The 17,830-nt window shown below is 41.2% G+C and overlaps 1 protein-coding gene across 3 annotated transcripts in view; it reads left to right on the forward strand.

Annotated features, from left to right (window-relative positions):
• LOC128745393 (plexin-A4) overlaps positions 1–8,596 on the forward strand; it is a 114,944-nt gene extending 106,348 nt beyond the window's left edge. For all 3 annotated transcript variants that reach the window (XM_053842478.1, XM_053842460.1, XM_053842469.1), the window contains 4 exons: positions 7,175–7,356; positions 7,422–7,552; positions 7,616–7,761; positions 7,829–8,596. In XM_053842478.1, coding sequence (XP_053698453.1) covers positions 7,175–7,356; positions 7,422–7,552; positions 7,616–7,761; positions 7,829–7,996 — 627 coding nt within the window. In that variant the 3' untranslated portion in view covers positions 7,997–8,596. The remainder of the gene's footprint in view (positions 1–7,174; positions 7,357–7,421; positions 7,553–7,615; positions 7,762–7,828) is intronic.
• The last annotated feature ends 9,234 nt before the right edge of the window (positions 8,597–17,830 follow it).

Here is a 17,830-nt window from a genome sequence, read left to right on the forward strand (position 1 = left end):
CGGTTCCGGACCAATGAAGTTTGATGCAGAACCTTCTCTTGCTAGACTGTCGGCTTTTTCATTTCCCTCAATACCACAATGACCGGGCATCCAGTATAAAGTTACTTCGTTCCTACTGGCCAATTGCCTAAGAGAGAGAGAATGCATTCCCACACTAGCTTCGATTTACAAGTAAAAGCTTTAAGCGCATTGAGAGCCGCTTGGCTATCTGAAAATATGCGGACCTTTGCAAATCTGTACAGCCTATTTAAACAGATATTCGCACATTCAATAATGGCGTGAATTTCTGCTTGAAATACTGTTGGGCTATGACCCATTGGTATAACTTTCCGGACTCCAGGGCCAAAAACCCCAGATCCAGTATTTTCACCATCTTCGACCCATTAGTATTAGTATTAGTAACACAATTGAACCTTGATGCAAACTTGGCCCACCAGACTTCCAAACATAGCGGCTTGATTTAACCACTTTGAAGGGAACGTCATAGTTTGTCTTCGTTGTCATCCAATCTTCAATTGTAGGAATATCTGAGTTTAGCCTAAAATCCTTAACGATCCTTAAATGTCCTGTCAGATCACCGTGTAAAATCTTGTTATACCGTTTGAATTGCAGGGCACTTTTCGCGGCCTATTGCTTCACAAATTGATGCAGAGGCAACAGGTTAAGAAGGGCATCCAAAGCAACTGATGGTGTACTTTTCATTGCTCCAGTTATTGAAATACAAGCAAGCCTCTGTAGTTTACCTAGCTTTACTTGACCGGTTACCTCATTAAGTTTGGTTTGGGCCACCATACAAGTGAGGCGTATGTAATTTTCGGACGAACTATTGCCAAGTAAATCCAATGGACAGTTTTTGGTCGTAGTCCCCATGTTTTCCCCACGGCTTTACTACAAACCCATAGGGCATTTGTACCCTTAGTGATAAGTTGGCTAGCATAAATAAAACAAAAAATACTGACAGAAAGAGGAGAGAAAGAGCTAACACATACACACACTCATTTCTCCCTTAGCTCGTTTGTTGTTGAGTTTATGGGCCTCGAAAAAAATCCAAAATTTTAGTTGTCACCCGTTATCTGTAGGGATTTAGCATACCGAGTAGAAGTACACTAAAGTCGCTTTTCACGCCATATTTTACGTGACTATTTTCATGCGAATTATGCTCTACGCGTTTATTTTTACGCGTAGTTATGAAATTCACGAGGCATTCACGAGATCACGAGACAAAGGTCAAGAGGAAGACCAAGACCAAGAGAGGCCCATACCAAGTGGAAGACCATCACCCAGAGGAAGATCAACACCAAGACCTAGAGGAAGACTAAGAGCAAAACCAAGATCAATAAAAAGACTAAGAGTAAAAGTAAGCCTAAAGTTAAGAGTAAGACCAAGTACAACAGGAAGACCAAAACTAAAACCTAGAGGATGACCAGGTCCAAGAGCAAGACCAAGACTAAGACCAAGAGGAAGATCAAGACCTAGAAGAAGACCAAGACCCTGAAAAGACCAAGTGCTAAACTAGAACTAAGGGCGAGACCAAGCTCAAGAGTGAAACCAAGACCATGCTAGCACAGTTGTTACAAACCAGTTGTGGCAACCGATTTATGACTAATTTCAGTCATAAATAAGTTTCTGCAACCATAAGTCCGAAAAATGTGCTGCTTGGGGAGTAACGGCAAGAGGAAGACCAATACCAACAGCAAAACTAAGGCACAATACCAAGGTTCAGAGAACGACCATGTTCAATAGAAAAATAATAACGCAGAGTGCTGAAGGAGATTTTTTTATTCCTGTATGGACTCATCACTGCGACCAGTATCGTTGATCTATTGTGATATTGCCCGGGTGTTTGCTGTATAACCCGCACTGCATTTATTTTTGCTATAATCGCTATTGATTGAGCGATATGCTTATTGAATTTTATGCGTGCTTTTGTGTAAATTGGGTAACCTTCCTTCAATGCTTTTCTCTACTTTACCCACCTGGTTCCACATGACAGCGCGCAGTCCCCAATTATAGCCATCCTTGGCGTGGCTAAACCAGTGCATTTTACTACAAGAGTCATTTTTGTACTGTCAATATGCCCTATCGGTATAATATAGAATTCAGCATGAAGGAAGGGTGATGAGGGGCCTGAGAATAAACCCACCCATGCTAAAGTCACTTTGACATCGAATGGCCTGATTCTACTAAGATTCGAACCCATGACCATTCGCTTATCAAAGTAGACTCAGTAACCTTGCGGCTACAGAGCCCCTCGGAAGGAGAATTGATTGAAAAGATGGAAAACTGAGAGTAGAGTAGGGCGGGGCATAAGTGCGATGTTTGAAGTTGTCATCAATTTTCGTGAGATGTAAAGAAGGACAACGACATTTTATATTTTATAGTGATGCAGTAACTCAATGTCTTCACATTCAACTATAAATCATCTGCAATAATAGAGTTTTGCAAAATAAATTCTTCTTTCTTCTGATCCAGTGCCGATTCGCACTTTTACCCCACTAGCGGTGCAAAAGTGCGAAGCTCGAATCCATGAAATTAGCACAACAGTAGCTAACAAAAGCATATTATCCTCAATCTGCGCTATGTTTCGGTAAGGAATATTCTTAATTTGCACCTTTCCTATTTTGCGCTGGTGTATTGCAGCCTCCGTTAGATCGAAACTTTTCCAAACGTTTGTTTTTTGTTTCATCAATGGAAAAACATTGTTTTCCTTCGGCCAACATCTGTAGAGTACACAGTTTTCTGCAGATCTTCCATTTCTAGTATCTGTAATATAGTGCCTAAAGCTGTATATAATTAGCTATACATTTTTGCCTCGTCCATGAATCGCACTTTTACCCCTCTAGGCGCTTGACGGGGTTAGATTAAATTACGGAAAAGCGAAATACATTTTGTAAATTCTTTTCACCGTATTTTCAAAACAGATATGTGAGTGATGTAAAACGCTGCTACAAATTTTCAACAAGTAATATCCTCCTGTTGATATCGCATTTGCCGTATAACGAAAAATTACATCAAAACCGCCCCAAAATAACATTTGCACATAACTCAGCAATTATGCTTCGTAAGCAACCAAAGTTTACGTTAGATTCAAGCTGTCAAGTAGTAGCCTATCCCTGCCAATGTAGTCAATTTATTCGGAATCTGCACCGATAAATTATTGAATCGCACTTTTACCCCTCCTTACTCTATAGCTTCGAATTAGTGGATGGTTTACTACGAAAGAAAACGCGTCCGATCACGTCCCAAATAGAAACTAGCTAGAATAAAAGACATGGAAAATTAAGTAAGGGAGGGTCATTGGAGCAATGTTTGTCGAGTTTGTATAACGTTCCTTTTGACGTAGGACTACGTCTTTCAGGAAGGTAGCTGGTGTAGGGTCATTCCAAAAAATCGAAAAATGCGAGCGTCACGAAAAATGAAAGATGAAAATGAAATGAAAATGAAACTTATTAAGCATAAGCATAAGCATAGGATACCGCTCGTGTGCTGCTACTCCGTTATTGACTAGGACCGATGAAAATTGCAAAATGATGGCTGGAAAGAGCATACTTGGGACAGCACACTATTTCTCATTGTGCAACCTTATCAGGTCCCTGCATGCTGATCAATACCGACGCTGGCCACGTCCGAATGCGGGTCCTGGTGGGATGGAAAGGAATGTTAGTCCAATACTTGTTGCTACTGAAGACCAGGGAATCCTCTGCATCTTCACAAATACTCCGGGAAAGGAATTGATGTTAGTAGGGGGAGCTAGATGGATAATGTAAGTATGTAGGCACCAGTTACATGAGACTAACCTGGATATTCGAAAATTATCTTGTAAAGTCAGTAATTATGTAAATTAAGATATAAAAAATACCTTTTGACCAATTTAATATAATGCCAATGGTGCTCATATCCAACCATAATTTAACTTATATCGAAAAATACTATGCACATGCGAGATTTACGGCTCAAAAACCACGTGACAACTTGAACTTATCCGCGATCAGGGAAATCAGGGATAATGAAACGAACCAATAAAGTCCCTACGTTGATAAGCATTTCTTCTTATCAACGCTAATATGCACAGATATAGCGCCCTACACGCTTTGTTGAAATTTGACTTACAATTGGATGCAAAATTGAACTTAAAATTAGAATTGAAGTTGACAATAAATTGGATTTAATTTTGGATCAATATTGTAAATCGAGCGAGAAGCAAACACTTCCCATCTCACTCACAAGCAAGTATGAGAAGCATAGCATCCAACGCTTACACCACTGACGCAAGCGTACGATAAACAACCACCAGTGCTGTGTGCATACATTCTGCTATCTACACACCCGCGAGGGCGCAGGCTCGCAGCATCTTCCTGCACCGTTCACTCACGAGGCGAGCAACTCGTGAGCAGCTAACAGCCCGTAAGGCACACAAGATTATAAGGATCTTCATCTTACGCCCTCCCTTACACACGTGGTTGGGAGTGCGAGCCCTCGCGATCAATCGGTATTAGCTGCTCGGGTTGCAATGATGAACGAGAGCGATGACCGTAGCTGAAACACTGGCAAAGACTCGTCACAGCATAAGTGCGGGAGTTCGATAGAGATGCCCATGTTGGCTTGTTTGTTGAAAACTTAACATGAGAACAGACAGAGCGGGGAAGCGAACATGGACACGAAATTAGAAAGTTGACATTTTTCGTCCTACTCTCTCACACGTTTTGTTTATTTTCTGCTGCATTTTTTCTACTTTCCAGTCTCGTTTCTCTACTTTTTGCTAAATTTTTTCTCTATTTCTGTACCAATTTCTAGGCTTATGTTCTTACTTTCCTTCCGTTTTCCTCTATTTCTATCATTTTCCTTTTTTGTTCCGTATTTCCTGTTACATTTTTCCGGTTTTCTTCGTTTTCTATTACATTTTTTCTTATTCTTATTCAGTCTTTTTTTCTTCAAATTTCACTCGTTTTTTTGTTATTTTCTTTCCCTTTATTCGTCTTTTCTCTTCTCTTTTTCTTTATTTGCTTCGCAGTTTTTGTCTTTTTCCAGCTCTTTTTGTCTCCTTTCTTTCTCGTTATTTGCCTTCGAATACCGCGTTTTCCCATTCTATTTGTCACGTTTATTTAATCGTCTCCCTTTTTCCTTTCCTCTCCAGTTCTCTTTGTCTATCTCGTTTTTCATATTTTTCTCTTCCATTTTACCTTTTTCTCTGGTCCATTTGTCGTCTTTTTCTTCTCTTTTTCCGTCCCACTTTTCCGTTTTTAACCCTATATTTCTCCTTTTATATCCTGTTTGAGCACTTTCTCCCATTTGCCTCGTGGCCTCGAACGGTTTACTTTTTTCTCTCGCTGTTCTTCTATTTTCCCTTTACTTTTTTTTCGGGCCCGGTCTTTTATCGCTTTTCAACTTTTCTTTCCCGTTTACCGTTTTCGTCTGTTTCGTTCCTCCGCTTAATATGTCCTACTTTTTCTCCTTTTCTGCAGTGTTCTGTTTTTCTTGGCCATTTTATCCCTTTTTTCGTTTTCATTTTTACTGCGCTTTTTTCTTTTCTGCTCGCGCTTCTCCATTATCCTGCTCTCGCATCTTCACTTTTTCTTTTCCTCGCTTTCTATCCCGGTTTTCTCAGTTTCTGTTTTCTCCTCTTTTCTCATCATTCTTAGTTTTTTTTTCATTCTTCATGTGTTTCTACGAAAACCCCTCGTTTTTGTCTCGCTGCTTGAAGAAAAAGTTCTCTTTTTCATTTTTTTCTCTTTCTTTTTGTGTCTCGTTTACCCTCCTATTCTGTCTTGTTTTATCTTTCGTTTTTCTTTTTTTATGCCAGTTTTTATTCATACCAATAATAATGAAACCAATTGATTACAAAGTACGTACTATTGAAAAATTGAAAATAATGAAAAGCATTGTCCTACAGGAAATCCTCGCTTTGTTATTGGTTGGAAGATTCTTTACGATGATCTAAACCTATACCAATTTGATATCTGTGCTTGGGAAGTAAGGCAAAACAAGTGACAAAGTTTGCCCTCGTCTCAACAATATTTCTTAACACCGCAATTAAACCTAGCCAATTTTGATGTCCTTGCTTGGGAAGTGCTCCAAAAAGAGTGACAAAGCCCTCTCGTGCCAACAAATTTCTCTCGAACGCGATTAAACCTGCCAGAAAAAATGACTAGAGTCCATCGTCTCAACAGATTGAAAATTCTTTACGACGAGACGATTAAACCTAGGCGAATTTGATATCTGTGTTGGAAAAATGCGCTTCAGCTGTTGTGTTCGGTTATGATATGATTCTGTAACTCGGTAACCTTACGGCTACGGAGCTCTTCTTCCTAACAGCATACTTGCACGCATCCTTAGGTTGTAGTATTACGACACGTACATTTGATTATGTTTGTCATACTCCATTGTAAGAGTGACTCTACTTTATTTTATATCCGAGTACGAAGGCTCTGCAATCGTTTGAAAGTCTCTGCCGGCTAAGGAATATCCTGGGGTAATAGCTGTCACATCATTTGGATCGTCAATGGCCTCGAATTCAGTATAGCTTCGGTCTGGCATAGAACCGAACTAAACTCTTTGAGAGATAACTGGTGTTCTGCTAAAACGAGCCGCAAATGACACTTGCACTTCACTGATTTCACACCCGCTTCCCATATTTTTCCACAATGAGGGCATCGTGGAGGCACTCCTTTGTACACATAACTCGTTTAAAGCTTTCTGATGTGATGGCTTCTGATTTTAAATGAGGTTTCAGTTTACAGTCGGTACAACAGAATTGGATGCTGACTGGTCAGATAAATCTTTTCGTTTTGTTAAAACGTGTTGTTGTTGGATATTGGCAAACAAAAAGGGAACATGCCTCAGATCGGATTCTACGCTATCCGCAGAGTTTTCATTGGATGGTTTACCTTCGGGTTTCTCAAGTTTCTCTCTTTTCGCTTCCGGTGAATCGTCCGAGAAGAGCTGTCGAATTTGTACATACCTTGAGGACTTTCCTGGCCGTATTCCACCTCTCGTAGTTACCATCGAATGTTAGTAATGGGACTTTCAGTGGAAGAATCATTGTTTGGTTATTCAGTGGTTATATTGATACCGCTGGTATTAGTCACTAGTCACTTTCACTTCGCCGTATAAAAACATAAGATTTGTTACTTTGACTATTCTTGACTAATTATTTTCGTTCTCTCGTTGCTAACAGGGCACCCTGCAGAAGTTCGTCGACGATCTGTTCGAGACAATCTTCAGCACCGCACATCGAGGTTCCGCACTACCATTAGCAATAAAGTACATGTTCGATTTCCTAGACGATCAGGCTCTCTTGCATGGCATCACCGATCCGGAGGTGGTGCACACCTGGAAGAGCAACAGTTTGCCGTTGCGGTATGACCTCCCTTCCACGGAATCCCAAACCGTTCTTCAAACTAATGGATGTTTTACTTTTCTAGATTTTGGGTGAACCTCATCAAAAATCCTAACTTCGTGTTTGACATTCACAAGTCAAACATAGTGGATTCTTGCCTATCGGTTGTGGCTCAAACTTTTATGGACTCATGTTCAACTTCAGATCATAGGCTAGGTAAGTGACCGATCAACCTTAATCCTCTTATAAACTAACTGATTTTTCTTCCAATACAAACAGGGAAAGACTCACCTAGTTCTAAGCTTTTATACGCTAAGGATATTCCATCGTATCGTGAATGGGTGGAACGATACTACAGCGACATTCGGGAGATGGCCGCCATATCTGATCAGGATATGAACGCGATGCTCGCCGAAGAGTCACGGGTTAGTAGTGTTTAGTTTTGCTGAAGCGTTAAACAATTTTCTAAATAAGCAATTTTCACACCCACAGCTCCACACGACCGAGTTCAACACGAACTGCGCCCTGCACGAGCTGTACTCGTACGCGGTCAAATACAACGAGCAACTGACGGTCACCCTGGAGGAGGACGAATTCTCGCAGAAGCAGCGGCTTGCCTACAAGCTGGAGCAGGTGCACGGTATTATGTCGGCGGAGTAGAAACCGGTAGACGGTAGACGAGAGAGAGCGAAAGAGAAAGTAGCAGAGGGGAAAAAGGGAAATGAAAAACTTTGGGGTGTCGAAACTGAATTGTGTAAGCTAAAATAGTAACGGAACAAAAAACCAACATTATTAAGTGGAGAGTGTGAAATTTATTGTCGAAGCAAAACAAAAAAAAAAAACACAAGTAAGCATACAACAATGTCGTATCTATTTTTAACAGTCGCTTTAATTGATGATTGAATTGGATCGATCGCGCGCGCGGAAGAAGAAGAAAAAGCAAAGAGGAAGACTTGAGGCAAAATTTTCGAGAAACACCGAAAAACAAACCCGTAGGAACAGGAAATTTCAATTGGACATAGGTACAGAATCACAGAGAAGAAGAAAAAAAAACACAAACCAACCAACCAACCATACACGTGGAAAAACAACAGGAAAAAATTTGAACACGAATCGAAAAAAAAAATGGAAAAAAGCTTATAATAATTAAAAATATCTCATATAGCTCAAACAAAAAAGTCTAAATGTAATAAAAATGAAAAATTGTGTAATTGATGTGTTATAAGTTATTACTAAAATATAAGCTGATGATTTTATTAGTAAAACTACAGAAAGCAGTGTATTGTAGCAGTGTACTACAGGTAGTTTGAAAGAAAGGCTTTGTTTTTGTAAAAGATTATTTTATGAAATGTTTTTAATTACAGGTCCAAATTAAACTATTTTAACAGTGAAAAGCAATAGGAAAGAATTTTGGAACAAAAAAAATATACCGGTTCTCTTCCACTAGTCAATCAAAGCAGGCGATGAATGCAGAACGTCAATCATCTTCATATTTTCTACAGCAATTCTGTTATTTGACGGTGCAGATAGTTGATTTGTATGATCGAAGTAACCTGCGAACAGAAGTGAAAAAATTTTGCGTGCTGTATTTTTATAGTTTTTTGCTAAAGTACAAGTGCAGTGTTGTAGTTGAAAGTGCAGTGTTGTAGTGAGTGTATCAAAGGCATAACAAGGGGGATTAAGACCACCTGCATCAACCCTCGGTGTTCCGGAGCCACTTGAATGGCATTGTTCTTATTTTCGGCATTCCACAGTTTTATTACGGTAATGAACGGTAATAAACATCAACCATTATGACCGCCACCCTGATCTTAAACGGTCAGAAAGGGATTCCAATCATCATTGCCCTGAACATCAACCGATAGACCAAGCTTAGCTAGCAGCCGTCCAGACTTTGGGTGAAGCTTGAACTAATAACCCGAATTTGCTATTTCAATGTACCATAAAAAACGAAAATACGGGTGAGAACTTTTTGAAATTACATTATTTTTTGAATTTTACTTCGTGAAACTGTGCATCTCTGTTAGGTCTACCTACCAGAAAGAAGACCAACCATACGCTAAATTAGATGATACAATTTTATATAGTGGGAATCGGGCAACGCCGGTAAAAACAAACAAGATCGTGTACAAACAGGAAAAGTCTATGTCCGGAATGATTTTTCACGTTGATCCCATTGCAACGTGTAACGTCGTTGCTCGCTATGTCTGTGTAGCAGTTCCAATAAGTCACAGTTTTTACCAGTCATGTTGAAAAAGATTATCCCGGTAGTGAAATAGTAATAATTTCAATGTGAAAGCTATGGAAGGCAAGGTATTATGTTGGTGCCGAACGAGGATGTCGATTATGAAATGGATGCCATTGAAGAAAATTTCCATGGGAAGTGGAGAAATTTTAAGATTTATCGTTGAAACTCCGTTAAAAATAAACGTAATTATACTGAATTTATCAATACTAGCTTAGAAACAAACCCAAACGAAGATGAAACCAAAGTGAAAGCATTTAAATGTGGGTAAAAAGGATGCAGTTAAATGAACAATTTTGAATCGGCTAGGTATTGTGAATTATTTTAAAATATGTCACCTTAATAAAAACCCATCTGTACTAGTTGATTGTCGCTAGTCAAGAAATGTGGTTTCTTTCTGATGAAGCCAGAATACAATGTGGCTAGTCACTTATAGTAATGGCAGGTAAAAGTTGATTACCACAAAGAGCAAAATGTTGGTCGCAGTGGTGTTATCCTTGCGATAAAAAAGTTCATTCATTAGGGCTTTTGGTGGTATTTTCGGCATGCCAGGCCAGGCCCCTTACTTGGACCTGAAGAACCAATTTATCAGCACGAAACAAATTTGTAATCACAGTAGTGTACGTTGGTAAAAACTAGTAATAGTTTTTCCCGCTGCAATGCACATAAGAAGGGCCCTAGCTCAAGCGGCCAAAAATGCCGAAAATAAAATTTCACATTACAGCACAAACAAGAACGGTAATGACCAGCGGTGCGTTAACTACGCGGATTCCCGAGGCCTGGTCATCAAAAGCACGTTGTTTACCCGTAAAGATATTCTGAGGATAACCTGATTAACGAACTACGAACCAAATGGACCATGTTATCATCGACGGCCGGTATTTCTCGAACATCAGGCTTGGATTATAGCAGTACATGTGTGCTCAAAACTATCCACGGTGTAACTCTAGCTTCCTGCTTTTGTGAAGCATCTACCCTCGAAAACGGATGGCAAAGGATATACTCGGTCGTAGCAGAAATCGCAAGGGCAGGTCTAGCTAAGGGAACACTGAGTGCCCGAAATTGTTTGTCAAGGAATGCCAGAAATTGATGGAGATAACTAATCTAACTATTCAAGTACTAGCCAAGTATCGAGAAGGGTAGAACGAGTTGGCCATGATCCTGACGAAGAAAAACCGTTGGAAGATTTAGAACAACTATTTTCGGTTAATGATACACACATGTTCATGACCAGGTCCACCTATCTCGTAAGGGCTATACACATGAACCTGACATGGGCAAGATTGATCGAGGACGGAGATCAGTTGATCACAAACGAACGCGTCGGCATGTGGAAGCAGTTTTGCGATGAGCAATTCAATAGCACTATGACGGAAGGAAGCGAAACGAAAGATACTTTGGGAGTTCCCAGGAACGATCACGAAAAGATCCAACGAGAAATCGTACAGCCAACAAAGACTAATAGAGCCGCCAGAAAAGACCACTTCCCGACAGAACTCTACAAACATAACAAGGAAACACTTGTCTCGGTACCTTAATTGAGAAATTTCCAGGATTTATGAGGATTGAATAGTGTAATTACAACAGCACCACAATGGTCAACAGTGCTTACAAGAGTTCGTAAGACATTACCAAGTGACGACTAGCGCTACTACGGATCAAATTTTTACGCTCCAATGAATCTCTCAGGAACGCTGAGAGTACAATATGATCACAAATCATTTTTTCGTCGATTTTGAGCAGCTATACATAAGATGACACACCCATCAGCGGAATGTAGCTATCGCGACCCCGGTGAGGTAGTATACCGAAAACTCAATTACCACGAACAATGAAGAAAGAAATTCAGGACGGAACAATCGGTATAGGACACGGCAAGGGACAAGGAAACGATTAAGGGATAACGATTGGAAACTTGGTACCTGGAATAACCGAACTCTCCATGAACCGGCACGGGCTGGTTTGCTTGCTCGAGAGCTGCATCAACTCGGCGTGGAGATCGCTGCTATTCAGGAAACTCGGTGGCCAAATTTCGGAGAAAGGGAGTTCCGTGCAGTAGACCCTATTGCAGGCACTTCTTTCAAGTACCGCATCTACTACAGTGGCGGTAAAAAAGCAGAACATGGAGTCGGTTTCGTAGTGTTGGGAAAACAAAAGCAACGAGTTATCCGGTCGAAGCCCGTAGATGACCGTATATGCGTGTTGAGGATTAAGGGCAAATTCTTCAACTATAGCCTAATCAACTTATACGCACCGACAAATGATAAATCCGATGATGCTAAGGACGAGTTTTACGACAGACTTGAGAGGACCTATGGAGAGTGCCCAAAACACGACGTGAAAATCATCATCGGAGATGCAAACGCGCAGATCGGGAGGGAAGAATTCGTCCGTCCAGTTATTGGAAGACATAGCCTTCATCTGTCGACCAATGATAACGGTCTGAGGCTCATAAATTTTGCCGCGGCCAGAGGAACGGCCATCTGTAGCACCTAGTTTCCACGTTTGAATATTCGGAAACACACCTGGAGACTCTAGCTCCCAGATCGATCATGTTTTGATTGACGGTCGACACTTTTGGGATGTTATCGATGGACGGTCTTTTCAGGGACCAAATATCGACTCTGACCACTATCTCATAGTGAGTAAGATTCGCGCAAGGCTGTCGATCACGGCGAAAGCTCGCACTGAGAGGACGCTGCGTTTCAACATCCAGCGGTTAACGGCAGACGGCGTAGCAGTGGAGTACGCCAGGAAGCTTGACCAGCGAATCGCAGAACAGCAGATAGAAGAAGAAGATATAAATGGGCTGAAACAGCTGCGAGAGAGGTGGAAAGCACGACGCGTGAAAGACAGCGTAACAGCTGGTTTGATGCCGAATGCCAGAGAGTGACAGATAAAAAGAACCAGGCCAGGAGTCGCATGCTCACTGTGGCAACGCGTCAAAACAGAGAGACTAGAGCTACGGAAAAAAAATTCCATCGTCTAAAGAAACGCGAGTACGAGGAGCACGTGCTCGCCGGTGCAGAGGAGCGATACGCCAGCAACGACATACGGAGTTTCTATAAAACGGTGAGATGCAGGAATTTTGCCATGCCTGTGATGTGCAATGATAGTGCTGGCAACCTGCTTATCGACAAAACGGCGGTAGCAGCCAGGTGGAAGGAGCACTTCCAGACACTATTGAATGGAGAGGTAACTACGGAGATCAGCAGGGACAGGGTAGGAATTGTAAGCGATGGTCAAGCTGTGGAGCCACCTACACAGGAGGAGATTAAAAAGGCAATCAGTGGGCTGAAAAACGGTAAGGCTGCTGGGAAGGACGGTATCCCGGCTGAACTTCTAAAAGCGGGGAGCGAGCGGCTGTACGAAGCAATCCACCGGGTCATTGTCAGGATCTGGGAGGAAGAACAAATGCCGGAGGAGTGTTTGGATGGCCTCATTTGCCCAATTTTCAAAAAGGGACATCGAATAGAGTGTAAAAACTATCGAGGAATTACATTGTTGAATTCTGCCTACAAGGTGCTTTCCCGTATCCTGTTCTGTAGACTGAAACCGATAGCGGAGTCCTTCGCCGGTGAGTACCAAGCTGATTTTCGTGAGGGTCGCTCCACGACGGATCAGATGTTTACCCTGCGTCAGTTGGTAGACAAGTTGCGGGAGTACAACTTGCAGACACACCATCTGTTAGTGGACTTTAAGGCGGCGTACGATTCAGTTAAACGAAATGAGCTGTGAGAGATAATGCTAGAACATGGTTGTCCGACGAAACTAGTTACGCTGATTCGTGCGATGCTGGACGGATCCAAATCATGCGTTAGAATAGCGGGTGAGACCTCAGCTGCTTTCGTGACGTTGGATGGACTGAAGCAAGGGGATGCACTCTCTAACCTGCTTTTCAACATTGCCTTGGAAGGTACATTACGAAGGGCAAACGTAGAAAGGAATGGAACTATCATCACGAAATCTCACATGCTTCTTGGTTTTGCGGATGACGTCGATATCATCGGAATCAACCATAGAGCAGTGGAAGAGGCCTTCGGGCCCTTTAAAAGGGAAGCGGCGAGATTGGGACTTAGATACTGCCAAAACGAACTACATGGTTGCTGGTAAGGAACGTGGGAGCCCAAGTGGTATTGATGCCGAGGTGGAATTAGATTGGGAACGATATGAAGTAGTGGAGGAATTTATATGCCTTGGTACACTCGTGACATGTGACAACAATGTAAGCCGCGAAGTGAAACGACGAGTTGCAGTCGCGAATCGGACTTTCTATGGATTACGTAGCCAGCTGAAATCCCGTAGTTTGTAAATTCGCACAAAACTGGTGCTCTACAGAACACTAATCCTCCCAGTGGTCTTTTACGGACACGAATCATGGACGCTAAAGGAAGTTGATCGGCGATTGCTTGGGATTTTGAGCGTAAAATTCTGCGATCTATACTTGGTGGCAAAATGGAAAATGGAGTGTGGCGCAGACGTATGAATCACGAGCTGTACCAAGTATACAAATATGCTGATATAGTGAAGGTAGTGCAATGTGGCAGGTTGCGGTGGGCTGGACACGTGGCCAGAATGCCCGATGGAAGAGTAGCCAAAACTATTTTCAGCAGAGAACCAGGAAGAGGCCGTATACTCCGAGGCAGACCCCGCACCCGGTGGGTGTGTGCTGTCGAAGACGATGCACGTTCAGCTGGTGTTTGTGAGGATTGGAGAACGGCAGCCCAGGACCGACGGTACTGGAGGATCATAATTCGTTCGGCGCAGGATCGGTAACGGACCGTTGCCACTAAAAGAAAAAAAAAAGAAAAGAAGTAGGGTATGTTGCTGCTTCGTCGTATTTGCCTATTCCCGTCCTACCCAACACAAATTATTAAAAATATCAGCGATTTTTATGACACACAATGCAAAATTAGTTATTCCCTAATATTCTAGTTTGTTGCCTCTCATATGCGATCAATCAAATTGAGCTGAGATCTATTTAAATGCTCTTTTTCATTAAAGAATTCCTAGCAGCCAATTTTCCAACCTTTTTTCGTGCGACGAAGAAGAAAATGTCGACTAATCGTTTCAATTTCCGTCATTCATAAAATGAAAATAACTCAAACAACGCATTGTTGTTATTCTGCAGCCGGGAAAACTTGCATAACCTACAGAAATTTTGCAGAATAACATTTGTCATGCCGTCCTACACAAATACGTGCGCGCTAGCTTCGTAAACATTATTGCGATTTTTAGTTCGACCGATGAAAAATTTTGAAGGACGGATTTTAAAACGGTACGACGAATTTACGATATAAAGTCAGTTGCGTAATTTCAATCAAATGCTTTATTAATCGCTTTTTAGTGAATTTAAAGGGCACGGATCGGAAGGTAGGTATGTTTGAATCAAATCAGCAGCAGAGCTTTTGGAGTATTCATTAAATCCACCTAAGAAATGATGAAAATTAGAGTGGCTTTCCGTACTACGACGGGAATTATAAATAAACCCTAGGTAACATGTAGGTTTAGATATAATAACTAACTAGAAATTTTGTGAACGCGGAAGCAAGCTGCTTCAAACCAACTGCGAAGGCTATGCAAATCGATGGAAATCGATGCGTTGAAAACAGTAACGTTTAGGCTAACGAAGCCCTGCTTATTCGAATTACACGCAGCTGCAAAAATTACAATTGAGGCACACCGAAATAACGCAGCGATCTGAAGGCGACCGGGTCTACCACCATAGCGAACATCTGTGAAGGTTAGCTGTCACCAAAATCCCAGCCAAACAGGCAGCACTGGAAATGTCAAATACGCGAGAAAATTAATACAACGGAGCCTCACCACATGTTGCTCGTTCTTTTGCTCACTGTCATCGGAATGTCTCGGTTTGCTTGAGCCTGCAGCGCTTCGTGCGCTGGTAATATAATCGGTAAATATATAACTCGTTCAGTTTATTGTGAGAACTGAGAAGCAAAACTTTTGTCAAATTCAAACAACGCAAAACAGACGCGCGAATGCGTCAATCCTGTCAAGTGGTTCGTAGGATTTGGAAAAACCCTCAAGGGGCTGAGAGGTAACCTAAAAAAGGAACACGTGAAAAATATATAATATCATCGGTATCAAGACGAAAAATACAAATCCGGAGCGAAAAATTGATTTTTTCTCTACGCCCCTAGAGTCTAACAACGAAAGACTGGAGCGAGCGAACTGGTTCAACCAGCACTCCTTCGCACAGCTTGAAAGAAGCCCTTGGAGGAAAAGGTAAATTTGAAAGTCTAAAAACACATGATACATACTGATATAACTCATTGCATTGTAGGGTCTTTTTCTATTTGAATATTCTTTCTTTCTGATGTTTGCTTCTTGTTTACCGGAACACTGAAAAAGCAAGCAGAAACCAGACGTCGAACCAATCATCGGAGCACCGGTGCTGTGCGCATCGGTGCGGCGATCATTCCACTTTTGGCACACGGCAGCGTATAGCGGTCATTAGTTGTTGAAACACCGGTTCGGAACGAGCCAGACACGGCGACCGTCAATCAGTGCACACTCACACTACCACTAAGAGCTAGGAACGTGGGCTATGGGAGATTTATCGGATCAGATTCATCAGATGTGTGGAACTTTTTTGTTATACGATTTGGAAAAGCCAAAGTTTAATGTATTACAAAACCATTTATATTCTAAGTAGAGCAGAGAAAACCTTGCATATGCAGACAACACACAGCATCCAGGCCAAATATCGTTGCCCGCTATGTCTGTGTAGCAGTTCCAGTGAGTCACAGTTTACCAGTCATGTTTTGAAAACGATCACCCCGGCTGTAAAATAGTAATAATTTCAATGTTTTAAAGCCATCGAAAGCGGAACATAGAAAACCAAAAGCATTCGAGGCATTATGTTGGTGCCCAACGAGGATGTAGTTGATGAAATGGATGCCATTGAAGAGAATCTTTCCATGGGAAGTGAAGAGATTCTAAGATTCAATGCTAAAACTCCGAGACCAAGTGGTGTGAATAAACGTACTAATTTTATCGGTATTGGCTTAGAAAACAAGCTAAGATGAAACCAAAGTAAAATCATTTAAAGGATGGAAAGATTTTGGATTGGGCAGGTAGGTATTGTGATTTATTTTAAAACATTGCACCCCAATGAAAACATCTGTGTTACGGAATGTATTAGCGAATCCTCAACAGTGGCGTTTCGAGTATTTTGAATACGCCTGTTTCAAAAAGTCGACACAGTAAAGGACCTTCCTCAGTATTGGTGCAACTCACATAGAATAGCTGGTTCAGGACGTCAAGGTAAACCATTTTTATTCCGTACTGCAAGATTGATGTTTTTACGTAGGACTACCACTTTCAGGCAGGTAGCTGGTGTAGGGGGTCATTCCAAAAAATTAATCTCAAACAGTGGTCAGTGGTAAACGCTAATAGTTTACCAATTTTTTGCCTTCTTGCACCAAACGTTCGGTAAATCTTCTACGTTTGAACCGAAATAAAGAACGTTGTTGATTCTTAAATTTGAATATAATGAAGCTTTGGACAACTGGTTATCCTCGCTTTGTGATTAGTTAGAAATAGACATCATCAAAGTTTTTCGTGTTTTTTTTAAATAACAGGCAAAGTGACGTCCCAACAGGTCGAAGATTGTTTGTTTACCTAGACCAATTTGATGTCTGTGTTAGGGAAGTGTGCCAAGAAAAATGACAAGCGTTGCTTGTCCCAACAGATCGCAAGCTCTTAACGGCGAGACGATTAAACCTAAACGAATTTGATATCTGTGTTGGAAAAGTGCGCTACAGCTGTTCTATATTCATGCACACGTTGGCTATTTCATTGAAAGAGTGGTGGCGAAGTGGTAAAATGTTGGTTGGTAATAAAAACAATCTTCGATTTCTGTAAGGTAACAGGACATTGGTTTGGTTTGAATACCCGATCAGACAAACATAACAAAATTATAACAAATCATGATATTCTGTTACGACGGTTTTTCTAACATGATTTGTTATAATTTTGGTCTCGTAAGTAGTTAAAATATCAAAAATTCTATCAGAACTTCTAAGCAGCTGAAGCAAAATTATAACAAAACTTGTTATGCCTAGAACAAAATTATATCAAAATTTGTTGTAATATTTCTAACAGGTTTTGTTACAATTTTGTTAAAATATAACAAAAACTTCTTTGTTCTTTGTGTTAGTACAACTATTTTCAAGAACATGCACAAATAGCACAGAAAAAAAAAACATTCAGACATTTTCAAAAAT

This window comes from Sabethes cyaneus, chromosome 1, assembly GCF_943734655.1.
Source record: "Sabethes cyaneus chromosome 1, idSabCyanKW18_F2, whole genome shotgun sequence".
NCBI classification, from domain to species: Eukaryota; Metazoa; Arthropoda; class Insecta; order Diptera; family Culicidae; genus Sabethes; species Sabethes cyaneus.